The sequence below is a fragment of the Pelodiscus sinensis genome, chromosome 8, assembly GCF_052426305.1.
Source record: "Pelodiscus sinensis isolate ZL-2025 chromosome 8, ASM5242630v1, whole genome shotgun sequence".
Taxonomy (NCBI): domain Eukaryota; kingdom Metazoa; phylum Chordata; order Testudines; family Trionychidae; genus Pelodiscus; species Pelodiscus sinensis.
In genome coordinates, this window is record NC_143059.1 from 67,046,748 (window position 1) to 67,064,145 (window position 17,398).

At 48.0% G+C, this 17,398-nt stretch overlaps 1 protein-coding gene across 2 annotated transcripts in view; it reads left to right on the plus strand.

Moving 5' to 3' along the window:
• The window catches only part of XPNPEP1 (X-prolyl aminopeptidase 1), a 62,005-nt gene that overhangs the window by 24,498 nt on the left and 20,109 nt on the right, over positions 1-17,398 (plus strand). For both annotated transcript variants that reach the window (XM_075935514.2, XM_075935515.2), the window contains 3 exons: positions 5,650-5,731; positions 7,525-7,735; positions 13,751-13,840. In XM_075935514.2, coding sequence (XP_075791629.2) covers positions 5,650-5,731; positions 7,525-7,735; positions 13,751-13,840 — 383 coding nt within the window. The remainder of the gene's footprint in view (positions 1-5,649; positions 5,732-7,524; positions 7,736-13,750; positions 13,841-17,398) is intronic.

Below are 17,398 nucleotides of genomic sequence, written 5' to 3' on the forward strand. Positions count from 1 at the left end.
AGCACAGTCTTTTCCAAGCATACACCTGCCTCCTGACTGTCCTCATGGATATCAGGGGGCCCAGCGGACCCAGCCCTGGACTCGAATGCCAGCGCTGCAGATGGAGCTCGCACCTCGCCTGCTGGAGCCACTCTTCCAAGATTTGAGTTCCCGGGCTTCAGAGGGCCTGAAACTTGGTGCACAGAGGGGTCAATTGCCCGCAGAGCTGCTTGCCTTCACCCTGAGTTACCAGTGACCTGTGGCCACAATCAAAGGTTTTGGTCTTAACTTATCTGTGCCCCTCTTCCCTCTGAGCAGTGTTTTCCCCAGGAATTGAAATTGGGGGGGGATGTTCGAATTTACAGGGGAGTGTGTGTCAGGGCCGATGAGGGGTGAGGCTGTAAGGCTGTGTCTAGACTACATGGCTCCATTGATGGAGCCATGTAAATTAGGGTTGTAGGCATAGGGAAATGAAGCGACGATTTAAATAATCACCGCTTCATTTAAATTTAAATGGCTGCCGCGCTGAGCCGACAAACAGCTGACCAGCTGTTTGTTGGCTCAGTGCGCTAGTCTGGGCGCTCCGCGGTCGACATCAAAGCCCTTTGTCGACTGCCCCGTTATTCCTCGTGGGATGAGGTTTACCGGGGCGGTCGACAAAGGCCTTTGATGTCAACCGCGGAGTGTCCAGACTAGCACGCTGAGCCGACAAACAGCTGATCAGCTGTTTGTTGGCTCAGCGCGGCAGCCATTTAAATATAAATGAAGCGGCGATTATTTAAATCGCCGCTTCATTTCCCTTTGCCCAGTAAACAAATCTACATGGCTCCGTCGATGGAGCCATGAAGTGTAGACATACTCTGTGGGTGGAGGTGGGCTGCATGGCACCATAGTAAAAACTGCAAAAATGTTTCATGACCATTTTATTAGATTTAACTCATGTTTTAAAATCACACAAATTAAAGTTGGCTACTCAAGCCTTCCATGAAGCACTAAATCTACATTCTTCTTGGTTTCTTGTTATAATTTTGCACAACTCTGTTAATGAACTTCTCGAATGCAATGCGTTCATCTTCGATGGCTTCTCATGTGTCCGGTACTTCCATTCCTTCAACTGATACATTTGTTAGTTCATTCACATGATCAGGCAGAAGGGAACTTCTTTCAGAACACAAAATTCTATTCAATGAAGAAAAAGAATGTTCAGCTGTAGCTGTTGTGAATGGGAGTAGCAAGAGATGAATTCCTACTTCTTTCATCCCAGGAAACAGCACAAAGATCCGGTCGAGCCACTAGTGATGATAAAAAGAAGTTGAAGTCAAATCTTCATTCATTTGTCAAATGATATTCCACTCTGTTCAAATTCTCTGTTCTGTCCTGAGCACATGGCAGCCCCATTGCTGGTAGTGCCTCACTCCTCTCAACTGTCGGTGTTTTATAGGACAGGCATCTGTAAAAGCTACGTAGAGGTTGAGTAGAATCTAGAAGTCACTGTTGTAGATTTTTAAGAATCAAGTCTGTGTACTTTTTCAGTTGTCTTAACAAACACTTCTCGTCCTCTTCACTTAAGGATTCAATATAAATGCCTTCATTAGTCAACTTCTAGACTGAAATCTTTGCTTCTTCCAGTATTTTTTCAATGGATAGCTCTCTGATTGATCCAAATGTAGCTTCTATTGCTGGACAAAGATCTACTACTGTTGTAGCAGATGCCTAGATGGCATTGTGTAATGACCCAAGTGATTTCAACAGTAGATTTACCAGAGAGAGAATAGCAATAGTCTTCTCTGAACGTAGTAGCAAAAGTAATCCACCAGCCTCACTACTTAGGTCCATCCCATCTTGGTAGATACTTTCCAAAGCCAGTAATAACGGCTGGAGTAATTTTAAGACAACGGCCAAGGATCGCTCATGAGAAAGCCAGTGGGTTTTCCCAGGTTGGACTAATTTGAACTTCAGTCCCAGTGTATCTTCTGTATTTTCCAAGATATTCAGTCTTTTTGGACTCTTGCTGAAAAACGAATATAATGAAGATATTGCATGTATAGCTTTTTTAAATGTCTTTTGAAGATTCTGCAGCTCGTACTAATGCTAGTTGGAGTAGATGGCCTCTGCAGTGTGTATAGGAGAGATTAGGGTTACACTTTTCTCTGAGCAAAGCTTGTACTCTACCATGTCTTCCAGAGAAGTTTGCAGCTCCACCAAATGCACAAGCAACCATCTGTTTGGGGTCCAATTGACAAGCATTTAACTCTTCTAAGATGTGGGTTGTCACAGATGCAGCCGATGTGTTTTCTATAACTTGAACATCTAGAAATGCATCTACTGGCCTACCACTGACATCAAGATAATGTACACAATGACTTAATACTTGATGCCTATTTGTATCAGTGCATTCGTCAGCCATGTATGCACATTTTTTGAATGTGGTGAAAGAGTTCTTCACTTTTTCAACTGTTGAGTCTTTCACTGTTGCACCGCATGCTTCTAGCCAGTCAGTTGAGTTTCTTGCAGAAAGATAGCGAGCATTTGCTGGTCTTGTTCGGAACCAGTGTTCAACTTCAGGATGAACAAGTGACAATGCACTTAACATTGGCCTTCAGTTTGTAGTGTGTGGTATCTCTTGCTTAAATAGATAGTATGATGCCACAGCCATGTTTGTTTGCATGAACTGTGTTGTGTCTCCAGCATTCTTAACACCCTCGTTAAGTACTTCTAAAATTGGCTTTGAAAGTGGGTTTATAAGGCTTTCTGCATGTTGATGCAGTCCAGAGGCCTGGTGTTTTGCTGCCTTTTCACATAGTTTGTCAGCATTGGCTTTGCTGATCGTTCTGACAAACCAAGTTCCTCCACTTTTACTAGTTATAGCATTGGAAAGCTTTCCTTCTTCGGAAGCTTTTTTGCAAGAGGTGCACCAGTAGCCAACTTTTGTAACTTCAATAAATGGGAACACTTTGATCGACAAACATCGGGAACTGCCTTTAGGTTTTGAAGACACTGTTTCTTCAGTAGGTAGCTGTATTTGTGCTTTGGGCTGGTCGGATGTAGATACACCACTTGACCCTTCAGATGACATGTTGATATATTCTTGGTTCTTGATGTTTTCTTCACCTTGGTTAGTTTTTGAGGCCTTTGAGTGAAAAAATTGTATTGTTTTTTGTTTTTTCATTTTCAATTTGACCAGCAACGTATAAAAGAGATATGAATAAATTAAATGTTTTGTTAGGATAATGCAAATTTAACATAAGGATAAGGCAAAATACACCAAAACACGTAACAGAAAATATCATATTGCCTCTATATAAATCCATGGTACGTGCACACCTTGAATACTGTGTGCAGATCTGGTCACCCCATCCCAAAAAAGATATATGGGAATTGGAAAGGGTACAGAGATGGGCAACTGAAATGATTAGGGGTATGAAACAGGAGGAGAGATTAAAATGACTGGGAATTTTCAGCTTAGAAAAGAGATGACTAAGGGGGGATTATGATAGGGGGGGGGTCTATAAAATCTTGAGTGGTGTGAAGAAAGTGAATAAATATTATTTAATCCTTCATGTAACACAAGAACTAGCGGTCACCCAATGAAATTAATAGGCACCAGGTTTTAAAAAAACAAAAGGAAGTACTTCTTCACACAACATAAAGTCAACCTGTGGAACTCTTTGCCAGGGGATGCTATGAAGTCCAAAACTATAACAGGATTAAAAAAACTAGATCAATTCCTGGAGACTAGGTCCATCAGTGGCTATTAGCCAGGATGGGGAGGAATGCAATACCATGCTGTGAGTGTCCCTAGCATGTTGCCAGAAGCTGGGAATGGGCAACAGGGGATGGATCACTTGATTACCTGTTCTGTTCATTCCCTTTGAAGAACCTGGCCTTGACCAATGTCGGAAGACGGGATACTGGGCTATATGGTCCACTGGTCTGACCCAGTATGACCATTCTTATGTAAAAATTAATTATAATGATAAAAATGTTTAGTACAGAAACTCCCCAACATAATGACCTCGCAAGATAGCAATGATGTGAAATAACAACCTTGGCAAATAATGCATTTTAAAAATCTTGGCCTACTAGGAAACACATTTATATAAGTTTCCATTCCCAGTCACAAATCTAGCATTCTGGAGCAAAGTCACTAAAATATAGTCCAACAAACAAATGTTTATTTAATGTGCCCCATATTTTTCCCTCCACCTCACCCCACTCACCGGTGTTGTCCTTGGTCAGTGGAGACTCAGAGTTCAGGGGTGCTTTCATGTGAGTACATCTCCCAGGTATGGGGAAAGAAGGCACCTTGCTTGTTCCTCCAGCTGCTCACTGTTCGCTCTGGCCACTGTTGTTCGTTGTGCCACCGTTCACTTCACCGCTCTGTTGCCAATGGCCCTGCGCCATCACCTTCTGCTGCCACCTGCCACTGTGACCTCTGCAAGTTGGTCTCTTGAGGTTCCACCCAGCTCTCGGTGGGGGAACCTCACTGCTAGTGCAGTCTGGGCTGTCTCTTACACAAAAACACTGTCCCCACAGCAGGACTAAGCACTTAGACCTGATTATCAGTGATTTCAGCTGTAGTGGTCAAAACAAAAGACTATATATGGAACCTAATCAGCTCTGTCTTTAAACAGTGGAGAGGGGCTGATCAAATAGTACTTGTGACTCAGACAGACCATCAAGCAAAACACCTGTCCCCCACCCTCTCTCTTGATGCCCTCAATCAGTATGGTTAAGTACAGTTCTACTGCCCTTTACTCATACAGTAAGAACAACAACATTTCATCCCCTCCGCATTCAAGTGATTTGTAACCCAACCCCAGCCAAAATCTATCACTTGGGCAACACAGCTCTGTTTGCTGGATACCTAGGTAGATTAGGTGTGATTGTAAATACAATCAGGTCCTGAAGCCTTTCCCCCCAGCCTCCAGCTCATCACTAGCTCTCAGGGAGAGCTCATTGTGACTTGGCTTACAAATCATAATTTTAAATTATTAGGTTGGCCAACATCACCAAAGTGAATGCACTGACATTGTCATAAAAAACAACAGCTGTATAAGGAAGCTAGTCTATGTACATACTTTTAAAATCTATTCTACTTTTTCAGATACACATATCTTATCATACACTGTATATGCTTTTAAAGTGTGTATTAATGTTTCAATTTCAATTCAAATCTCCAAACAATCACTAAATTGGCATGTAACTAGTTCACAAAACTGCGGGGGTGTTGGAGAAATTCAGGGGGGGGTATACACCCCTATGGGGGCGGTGTAGGGAAATCCCTGCCTCTGAGGGTCCCATGGCTGCATGTGAGCTATGGACCTTAGCAGACTCTGGAGAACGAGGGGTGAGCTGCTGTCAGATTGCACAGATGAGCTAAAACCTCCTTGCCCGGCTGGTATCTCCCCTGCCGTCTCAGACAGAGCCTGAAGAGATCTTGCTGGGGTTATTAGTACTCAGCTATTTGGTGCCATCGTGTGGAGAACACAAATTACTGCCAGCGAGGCTCTGGGGAATTACAACAGCTGGACTCTGGCTTCAAGCCCTGGTGTGCCGCTGGAAGGTTGCTGTGGAGTCAGCGGAGTTTGGTTTTGTTTTCCTTCTCTAAGACTGTGGAAATTGCAGTGATGAAACCAGACTGATTCTGTGCTCTCTTCTCTTTCCTAGGGCTGTTTAACCTCCGAGGCTCAGACGTTGAATACAATCCAGTGTTTTTTGCTTATGCTGTCATAGGAACCGACACAATCAGGTCTCCGCCTTGTTCCTTCTTTATCTTTCCCGTGTTGCCCTGAAGTTCCAGGCCTGCTTACTCCGAGAGACTGGCTCTCGCAGTGTGCGTGTCCTTTTAAACTGCCCTTGCCACCTTCCTGCCCCGTCCTAGTACTCGGATGTTCCAGGATAATCCATTTAGCTCCCCCTGCTCCCTTGTCATCATAGTGGTGATGGAGTCAAGAGCCTTTGGCTTGGTCCCTGCTCCGCTACCGTGTGGCTCTAGGCAAGTCCTTTCACCTCTCTGTGCGGCAGTTCCCTCCTCTGTGCCATTGGGATCACGGAAAATGGTTTGAGATCTTTGTACCAAAGGGGCTGTAAGGAGCCACCGGCAGTGAGGCAGGTGCTAGAGAACTTTATCCAGGGAGGGATTTTTGAGACGTGACTTAGCGGAAGGGTCACTTCAAAACCACAACGACAGCTGCTACTGTACTCTGGGATTTTGGGGCTTTGGGCACCAAGGATCCTTCTCTTTTTGTTCTGTGCAACAAGCTTCCGTGGGACACAAGGATGGAGGCACATAAAGGTACTAGCCGAACGTGTATGATCTAGTGCAGTGGTTTTCAACCTTTTTTCCCCCATGACCCAGTTGCAGAAAGCTATTGATGCGCGTGGCCCGACATAGGCTCCGTCTACACTGCACGCTTATTTCAAAATAGCACGTTTACACTTCAGGGAAGCCTCAAAATTAGTCCGAGGCAGGCTCCCCTAATGTAGATGTTCTATCTCGATTTAGAGCCCCAGGAGGCACTGGGGAGGAACAACTGAGAATGGCCCTGGGGAGGGGCTATTTCGAAATAGCAGCAGTGGAGCGTCTACACATGCCTTATTTTGAAATAGCTGTTTCAAAGTTGGCTTTAGTCCGCGTAGAATGAGGTTTACAGATTTTGGAATAAGCTGTCTGTTCTTTCAAAATTATTTCGAAAGAACGGAATGGCTGTGTAGACGCGCGCATTGTTATTTCGAAATAACGCTTGTTATCTCGAAATAACGGTGCAGTGTAGACATAATGTGACTGAGTGTGGGCTCCGGGGTGGGGCTGAGGAGTAGAAGCTTTGGGGTGCAGGAGGGGGCTCCGGCTTTGGAGGTGGGAGTTCAGGGCTGTGGCAGGAGGGGCTTACCTCGAGTGACTCCCGGTCAGTGGTGCAGTTGGGGGGCTAAAGCAGCTTCCTGCCTCTCCTGGCACCGGAGACCATGCTGCGCCCCAGCAGCAGGTTCCAGCCAATGGGAGTGCGGAGCTAGTGCTCGGAGCAGGGGCAGTGCACGGAGCCCTGTGTGCTCCCCCCTCCCTCACCTACAACCCGGGCCTGCTGTGCAGTCTGTAGTGCCAGGGCCGGCAAGTAGCCTGCTTTAGTACTTCCCCTTATCACCTGACCCTCCTGCAGCCACAAGACCCCGTGTCCACCACCCAGCACTGGATCACGGCCCACAGTTTGAAAACCCTGCTCTTGTGAAAGTTCTGTTCCCAGCTGTGAGCTGACATGCTCTGTGCATGCTCTGAGCCCTCTCCGTTATCTTCAGTTATATAATCTCTCCCGGGAAGGTGTGTGGGGGGGGTGGTTGTCAGGCTTAATTTGAATGCGGGTTGCAAAGTGCGTGGCGATCCTTGGATAACCTTGTCTGGATCAGTGCACGGTCGTATTTATAATTACATCCTCCTTCTCTCTGTTAAATGTGATCAGAACCGTGTGATTTCCCCCCCCTCTCCCCACAACTCCATCCGGCTGAAGCCCAAGTCTCACCCACGTGTTCTCTGCTGGTATGTTTCTGCAGGCTGTTTATCAACCACGACCGCGTGGCAGACCCGTCCGTGAGGGAACATCTGCTGCTGGATTCCGCCCTGGAGGCTGAGTTTAAAATCCAGGTGGCGCCATATGAATCCGTCCTGACGGAGCTGCAGGCAATCGGTGGGGCTCTCTCCCCCCAGGGGAAAGTGTGGCTCAGTGACAAAGCCAGCTATGCCCTGACCCAGGCTGTTCCCAAGGTTGGTGTGATGAGTGTTTTTAATCAAGGCATGAGCTCTCGGCTTCCCATCAGTGCCGGGTGCTACAAGTCTCATTCTTTGCCGGAGGGTGGGTTTGAAGAGACTGCCGGATTATCAGAGAGCTGTTGAGTGCAGGGGTAGCTGTCCACAGGGCAAGCCTTCAAGCTTCATAAGCCAATTCACCCTAAGAACCCTCAGATTCAGGGTAAGACAAGAACAGTGGAAGCAGAGGGTTGGGGAGATGTGGGTAAACTAGGCTCCCTGTGCATGGATCTTGAAACTGATCCACACATGGCATAGATGAAATACACCCAATGATTCAGGTGTGGATAGAACCCCAGAGGGCATGTGGGGAGGCTGTGCTTAGTGGGGGTATCTAGAGATGACTTCCCTTATTTATTTCAGTGGCTTGTGGTGGGAGGCAAAAAGCAAAGAGTCTGACAGATAGTCAGGAGATGCAAGAGCCAAGGTAGACTGGATTTGTGTTCATTTGGCAAGGAATATTATGAGGACACAGATTGCATGAAATGGCTGGTTGCCCTTGTGATGGGTTAGCATGACTATGTAGGTGTAGGGACACTGTTGATATCAGAATTGCTTTGTTTCCTTTGTACTTGATACACCTTAGTATTGTGCTTGTAACTATATCTTCTGGTACTCATGAAGAAAGCCCTATCCCATGTTTCTCTCTAATTATGATACAGAGTATAACCATCCTTTTTAAACAGGAGGGCACTTATTCAAAGGAAACATACCCAAAATATGCTCTATGAATTATTTTGGGGAATTATTTTGAGGAAGATGATCACAATGGATCCTTGTGGCCTTAGAATATATCGGAAAAAAACTATAATTACTGACAAATAAGCAGGCTTCCACACATCTTGAGTTCCAGCTATGTCTCCCTTGTTTACCAGAGACTACTCACTCTCTGGAACTCCATAGAGCATAGAGAGATATTAATGGCTAAATAATACACTACAAGTAAACATTACACTCAGCACTATTGCTGAGAGTAAGGACTTTTGGGTGGGTAAAGATTTAAAGAAGAGTAATTTACGTGTAGAGAAAGGTACCAATATAGGACACCTAGAACCTGGATCTTCAGAGAGGTTGAGCACCTATGTATCCATAGAGCTAGGGCAGCTTCCTATGTACCAGTGGTTCCCAAAGATTTTTACTCTACGGACCAGCAAACCCATTCACGAGCTTTCGGTGGATTGGCAACACTTTATTTACATATTTGCATATTCATTATGCAAACACTGAATATGCAAATAAAATGTTACTGGTCCGCCAAAACTCCAGCTCTGGCTGGGGACCGCCACAAACAGCCGGCGTCAGCTCCGGCAGTTGCCCGCCATATGCCGGCTGTTGTGCGGTGGTTTAAGGGCTAGGATGTACCCCAGCCCTGGCCCCCAAAGCTGCTGTGAACAGTTGGCTTCAGCTCCGGCAGCTGCTGTGGCCCTGCAGCCAGCATTTCGCATCCTGCCACCGGTCTGCGGACCAGTGGTTGCGAACCGCTTCTCTATACCATCCTGTGGAGGGTGTTTCAGGCCTGTTCTGAAGCAACACGTCCTCTTCAGGCCCACAAACTCCTCGGCCCCTTTTCTGAGTCTCTAAGCAATGGTTCTTATGGGCCTGGCGATTTGCCATGTAGCCTCTTGCCCAGCAGTTGGAGAAGATGCCCTGAGTTCACGGCATACTGGCCACCAAACAGCCACTGTTAGGGACCATTATGGATTTGTGTCAGTGACCGAGAGTGGAAAAGTCTCCATTGCCAATCCAGCGAGCAGCTCCATCTCAGCCGTTGGGTTCTTCTAAAATGACTCTTCTTCTCATGCTTTCCCTTATTGAGACTGTCACTGGGACAGTCTGTGGCCCTGGCCGCGTTAGATTAAGAACAGTTGGGTGGTGGGGGCCTTCATGGAAGGCCTGGGTGAAACTTTGGGTGGCATCTTTGGAAGTGCTCAGTGCTGGCCTGTCTCTGCTCTCATTGAAGTCAGTGGTAAAACTCGGGGACGCAGTAGCAGAGTGGTGCAGGGAAACTGTCCCTGTTGTGTGGACAGAGAGATCTCAGCTTCATTGAGGTGGGCCTGACGCAGGGCGTTACTCATCAATATGATCACTTAATGTAACCAATCGTGTAGTTGTTTATGTCCCAGCCATCCCCTTCCTGCCACCAATCCCACAGGATAATCTACAAGACAGCTTTACATGGCCCACTGTGCCGCTGAGCCGTTGTCTGCCGCTCTGGTTGGGATGACGTTTTCTGTTCTTGTCTTGCAGCCCCCTACCTGTTGTAGTGAACATTTGCAGGGTTGGGCTGTTAAGCTGCATTTTGGCAGAGACATCTGGGTTTGAAGGCCCTTCTCTTGCAAAAAAAAACATTATGGGGTTTTGAAGAGCAACCTAGGTTTCATGTCGCATGAAACAAACCTCTCCAGCTGCAAAGGCAGTTTATAAATCCCCCTGTTGTCTATTTAACAATATACCTAAGCTAATATCTGTCCTGTCAAACATGCCATTTACTGTGTTCAAGAAAGCCAGCAGTGTGTGTTATTTTTCTCTGATTATGTATGTTGGCCGTGTCTCTGCCTTGTGCGATAGTACAGATGTGGAGCCTGTGAAAACGTTATAATTTACGCCGCCACCAGTCTCTTTGATCGATGATGGTGCTCTTTGTACCTTTCTGCCAACTCATAAGAAACATGTGTGCTTTGCCTGATAGAAAAACAAATCATCAGGATGTAGAACATGTGTAACCCAGATAAATCTCCCGGCCTCTTTCCTTAGTCAAACCTCACCTCCTGACAACAGCACATTGCTCTGTACCAATTGCTGATGCCGTGGAAAACGGCTGCACAGAACTAAAACGCGCTGCAAGGCCTCTTTTCAGGATAGTTGGGTTTATTAATTTTGGATGGCTGGGTCAACTCTTCATCTGGTAGAAACCAGTGTTGGCGTCAATGAAAACACCTTTTGCCAGAGTAGCGGAACTCAAAGGACCAGAACCTTAGCTTAAGTCAATTGAAAGAGCCTCGTAGCAGGGTGCCATCCTGTGGCCTGGTGTGGTCCTGATGGCACCTTGCCCTCAGTTTCCCCCTTGAGTTCTTTGCAATGATCGAGACTCCGTCCAGAGTATTCAGGCCTTTTTGTGGGGCCTTCATTCGTTCTCTTCCAAATAGCGTCTTTTAACTCCTTTGGGCCCATCCTCCTCCTCATTTGATCCTGAGTCCCACAGCCTCCTGCCTGAGGTCTGGTGAGTGTTCAATCAGACTGCTTTGCCTGGCCAGAGAAGTCCTGCAGCCTCCTTCTATGGAGCTGTGCTTGCTCTAGTCAGCTGCAGCCTTAAACCAGCTTTTCCCAGCTGGCCCCTTTTTTTATCTAGAGAGGAGGCAGGGTATATATGGCCCCTCCTTCCCAGGGCTCATCCTGGTTGGCTGGGAGAGAGGGGAGCCTTGCCCCACACAATCCCTTAAAGAAACAGTACCGTGGGTTTTGTTCCCAACCATTAGCTGTTCCCCTAGGACAAACCACTTCTCTCCAGTACCTGCCTTGCCCCTCCACTCCACTCCCTTTGTCCACTCCAAAGTCCCAAGGCCTTTAAAGGGACGTGTCCTGGACCAGGGGTCCGTTGGACCCTAATCTGAACTACACTTAGGCTGTGTCCAGACTCCATGCCTCCGTCGACGGAGGCATGTAGATTAGCCAGATCGGAAGAGGGAAATGAAGCCGCGATTAAAATAATCGCGGCTTCATTTAAATTTAAATGGCTGCCCCGATCTGCCGATCAGCTGTTTGTCAGCAGATCGGGAGAGTCTGGACGCGATGCCCCGACAAAGAAGCCTTTCTTCATCGACACAGGTAAGCCTTGTGAAACCAGGCTTACCTGTGTCGATGAAGAAAGGCTTCTTTGTCGGGGCATCGCGTCCAGACTCTCCCGATCTGCCGACAAACAGCTGATCGGCAGATCGGGGCAGCCATTTAAATTTAAATGAAGCCGCGATTATTTTAATCGCGGCTTCATTTCCCTCTTCCGATCTGGCTAATCTACATGCCTCCGTCGACGGAGGCATGGAGTCTGGACACAGCCTTAAAGGAGACACCGGTTCAATCGCAGTGTAGTTGTATCAGTTTATATGGCTAAGGGTCTGGCTCATAATAAGTAATATAGGATTATTATGATTAATTTACATTAACTTAGCACCTGGACACTTCCGCTGAGACCAGAACCCCGTTGTGCTGGGCCCAGTGCAAACACAGCGCAAGACTGCCCCTGAAGAGCCTAGGAATAAGATAGACAGAGGGATGAGGGGAAAAGGAGTTAAGTGGCTTGCTCAAGATGTAAATATACTTTTAGCAGAAGATAAATACACCCTGACCACGTATGTAAAATTGTCAACCTACATCCTAAATACATTGGAGTCTGTCCTGCCTCTGGTAAATGAAATTTCCTATGGCTGTTGAGCACCTTTTACTGTGACGTTCTAAGGGAGCATTCTCCTGCTACTGTAAAATATTTGGAAATGGTAAATCATTTAGTGGTCAGAGCAGAGGCATGGGAGTCAGGACCAGGGCTCTATTCTTCGCTCTGTGTCTGATTTGCTGTGAGACTTCAGGAAAGTCACTTCTGTCACAACTTTTTGAAAGGCTTCATTAGTCCCAGCTGCCTGGCGAGGCCTTTGTTTTCTACTATGTCCAAGCATAGGTCAGACACAAGGGAGACTGGCTGTGGATCCCTGACTCAACTACCTGGCCCTGGCACAAGGGAGATCTGCAGATGGGCAACTTTAACTTGGCATTGGTGTGAAGTCCCTAGGGTTGCCAGGTGTCTCGTATTGACACCTAAAATGTCTGGTATTTTCTGATTTTTTTTTCCCAGCCAGGAGGCGAGAACCCTGCGTGCTTACTGGGTTCCGCAGGGGAGCTGTCCGTCCTGGCACAGGGAGACAAGATGGCAGGTGGCCGCCAGCAGCCTGTTAGGGCCAAAAAGCCTCAAAAGCGTTTCTTAAAGGGGCCAGGCTTTTTTTAAAACTTTTAAAAAAATTTTTGCTTAACTCTCGGGGTCCTTTTTTTTTTCCTCAACAACTTTGGTCTCCCCCTTTTTTTTCTCAACAGAATTTTTTCCCCAGTGGGTTTTTTTTTTGGGGGGGGGGAAGGGGAGTGTGTTCTGTATTTTTGGTTAAACCATCTGGCAACCCCAGACGTCCCTTGGGGAGCTGCTGCCATGGAGGATTGATCAAAATAGAGCTCTGCTCTTCTGCACCCTTGCTGGTATTGCTTGCACCCCCTCCGCCCCCAGGAATGTGCTAGTGTCTCCAGGGATCAAACATTAATCTTCAATGAAAGATGATGTCCTGTGAGGAAACCTCCAGGAATATGTCCAACCTTAACCCCCTTCCTCTTCTAGTCTTCTCAGCTTGCCTCCACCTTCCCCTTCTCCGAGGATGGGTGATGAGTAATGGAGGTGGTTCCATCATCCCTTATTCCAGTCTTATGCCAGTGGAAAGTTCTGCCCAAGGGCTACTCTCCACCGGCCACCTCGGCCTGCTTTAAGGCCACTTGATGGCACGGGGGGTCGGACTCTTCGGGCCTGGTTTTTAGGGACGCAGCTCACCATACACTTGGCTTAGTAAGTGCTCAGAACCTCTGCCGAACAGACCCTACGTGTCTCAACTGCCGCACCCAAGATTGTAGGCTTGGGGCCTAAGCCTTCTTGTGCCTTCGTTGTCCCACGTGCCGCTCAAGGCTGACCGTTCGGAGGTACTGCCTGTGGCTGGTTGTGGCTCTTAGTTTGCTCTCTGAGTTCTAATGAAGGCTGAGGAAGCTCGTCAGAGCAGGGGCTGTTCCTCGGCCATGTTCTGACTGGCGTGTAGCAATCCGCCAGCCATAGGCAGAGAGCCAGGCTGCTGTAGAAGTCCAAACTGCGGTTCTGCTAAAGCCCCAGCTCGTCATCAGGCAAGCGTGTGCGGTGTGAATGCCCAGGATGTAATCCCTTTCCTTATGCTCTAGGCTCACCGCTACCTCACCCCGTACACCCCCTTGTGCATCGCGAAGGCCGTGAAGAACGCAGCCGAAACAGAAGGCATGAGAAGAGCACATGTAAGTGAAGCGCCGAGTGCGGTCGATTCCGATCATCTCTCAGAGCTGGCAAGGGTGTTTCCCTTTCAGGCAGGGGGAGTGTTTCAGTTGGACTCGTGCCTCCGATTAAGAAGCAAATAATACCTTGGCTGGTGTGCTAGAATATTTTTCTTTTCTAACCTGCTGCCGCTCACCCGCTGCTGTTAATAGGGGCCTTCAGCCTAACCATTCTCCCTTTAAAGCTGTCTGAATCCTTTTCTGAGCTGTCAGACATTGCCTGGGACACAAACCAAGCCCTGCCATTCCTTTCTATCATGTTTGCTGCAGCAAGGCCTTCGCGGTGCATTTCTATAGTCTCACGTTTTACAATGACCAGATGTTGGTCGATTGCCCACCCCCCAGCCAGCACTGCTTTTTGTCCAGTCCCTTCCCGGTGGCCTGATGGCCTGATGATGAGAAAGGGCCGAGTCCCCTGCCTTGGAAGAAAGGAGATTCCTCTTTAAGATGTCTCATGGTGGGCCTTTAAAATTGCTGGCGCGGCTTTGGAAATTCATGGGCTCTTGTTTCTCCAGCCTGACTTCTCTGGAACCATCGGGTGAGTGGGGAAATCCTGTCCAGCATAACTCTCAGGGTCACCAGACAAGCCTTCCCACTGGGGATGTTAAAAACATTCAATATGGTAACTGTGTAACCGCTAAAAAAAAATCTATGTGCTGTGAAAGGCGACTCTCCTAGCACACCATCCAAAGTGGTGTTTGCTTCTTCAGCTGAGGCATGAGTCCAGTTATACTGCAGAGCCTGCAGCAATGCCTTCCTGGGGGCGGGGCCACCACCCTCTGCTTGCCTGGCTCCCGGGAAGGAGGCTTCGGTGCCCTGGGAGCCAGCTGAGTTTAACTGATACCATTAACCAATAAGCACCAGCTTAGGTGAAACGGTTAATCGGTTCAACTCTGACATCCCTACTTCCCACCACATGTAGGCCCCCAGGCAGGTCTTAAAGCTTTGAACAACATGTACGGGGGTACTCGTCACCTTCCCTGTTCTCAGTCAGAATCATACAGTGTTCCAGGCCCATACAGTGTTCCAGACCCATACAGCGTTCCAGACCCAGGTGAATTCTGCAAGGCAGGGATTGTCCCTTTGCTATGTCTGTACAATGCCCTGTGCAACGAGGCCCCAATGTGTGCTGGGCCCTGAAGGCAGTACTACGGGACAGCCATGAACCGCTACTATGGAGGGGTAGAAATAAGGAACCAAGGGTATAACTCTCTACTCGAGAGTTCAGCATTTTCTGGGCAAGCCCTTTTCAAAGGGCTCCTCATTTTTGGGGGACCATCTTGACACCCCTGAAATGGGGCTGTTGGTCAGAAAGGGCCGAGTCCCCTGCCTTGGAAGAAAGGAGGCTCCTTTTTAAGGTGCCTCATGGTGGGCCTTCAAAATAGCTGGCGCGGCTTTGGAAACCCATGGGCTCTTGTTTCTCCAGCCCGCCTTCTCCTCTGGGACCATCGGGTAAGTGGGGAATCGTATTCCAAGGGAACTTGGCATGGGGTTTGGTCCATCCAGGTGCTAATACCTTCCTGAGGGGCATGGGGCACTCCACTCCCGGCTCACGGGGCGCTCGACACCTGACAGAAGCAGGCCATGTAAGCAGGTGGGACCCGCTAACACCAAGTGGTTCTTGAGACCCTTAAAGTAGCCAGTCCAGCTATGGAGGTTTATGACTCTGCCACTACCTTTTGAGCTACGGCAGGTGAGTCATTTAGCTCTGGCAATGGAAGCCCATGTTAGATCCAGAAGTCCTCTGTGAAATCCCTGCTCCTGGTAAACCGCCCAGGGTTGTTGCAAAGGCACTAAAAATGCAGTCACTTGAATGGAAGGAGCAGCAATGGGGTGACATGTATCTGCACAATAAAGGAGCAGCCAGAGCCGGGGGCATGAGACAAAGAACCAGCAGGGCAGCAGCCACCGTGGGCCCTGGGGCAAGAGGCAGGGCCTTGGGTGGAAGTGGGGGGGGTGCTTCGGGCTTTCAGCTCTTGGTGCTCGCCAGGAGGCCCCCACCCCAGCCTGTGGGGCTCCATGCACTGCCCCTGCGCTGAGCAGTAGCTCCACACTCCCATTGGCTGGGAAGCTGCTGCTGGCTGCTTCTGGGGTGCAGCATGGTCTGCGATGCCAGGAGAGGCAAGAAGCTGCTTTAGCCCGCCCACTGCACCGCTGGCTGGGAGCCGCTCACGGTAAGCCCCTCCTGCCTCAACCCTGCTCCCCCCCAAAGCCAGAGCCCCCTCCTGCACGCTAAAGCTCTCCTCCTCAGCCCCACCCTGGAGCCCACCCTCTAGTCAAATTATGTTGGGTCGCGGCTATCAAGAATTTTCTTCAGCTGGGTCATGAGAATAGAAGTTTGAAAACCGCTGGGTTAGAAAATATGACTTACTGCAATAGACTCAAGCAGCTCTGTCTATTAAGCGTACCAGCAACAAGGTTAAAGGGGGCCTTGCTCATAGTCTATAGGTACCGGCACAGGGAACAAATATTACATAAGAACATAAGAACGGCCGTACTGGGTCAGACCAAAGGTCCATCTAGCCCAGTATCCTGTCTGCCGACAGTGGCCAGCACCAGGTGCCCCAGAGAGGGTGGACCAAAGACAATGATCAAGCGATTTGTCTCCTGCCATCCCTCTCCAGCCTCTGACAAACAGAGGCCAAGGACACCATTTTATCCCCTGGCTAATAGCCTTTTATGGACCTAACCTCCATGAATTTATCCAGCTTCTCTTTAAACTCTATTATAATCCTAGCCTTCACAGCCTCCTCTGGCAAGGAGTTCCACAGGTTGACTACACGCTGTGTGAAGAAGAACTTTCACACTATTTAATAACGAGTTCATACATTTCTCTTCAAACTGAAAACACGATCCAACGGCTTTAAAATTCAGACTGGAGATCAGCTGTGCGTTTTTAACAGTGAAAGTAATCATAGAATCTTAGAACACTAGGACTGGAAGGGACCTCGAGAGGTCATTGAGTCCAGTCCCCTGCCCTCGTGGCAGGATCAAATACTGTCTAGACCATCCCTGATAGACATTTATCTAACCTACTCTTAAATATCTCCAGAGATGGAGATTCCACAACCTCCCTGGGCAATTTATTCCAGTGTTTAACCACCCTGACAGTTAGGAACTTTTTCCTAATGTCCAACCTAAACCTCCCTTGCTGCAGTTTAAGCCCATTGCTTCTTGTTCTATCCTCAGAGGCCAAGGAGAACAAGTTTTCTCCCTCCTCTTTATGACACCCTTTTAGATATCTGAAAACTGCTATCATGTCCCCCCTCAATCTTCTCTTTTCTAAACTAAACACATTTCTTTCAGCCTTCCTTTATAGGTCATGTTCTCTAGACCTTTAATCATTCTCGGTGCTCTTCTCTGCACCCTCTTCAATTTTTCCACATCTTTCTTGAAATGCGGTGCCCAGAACTGGACACAATACTCCAACTGAGGCCTAACCAGCGCAGAGTAGAGCGGAAGAATGATTTCTCATTTCTTGCTCACAACATACCTGTTACTGCATCCCAGAATCCATCACAC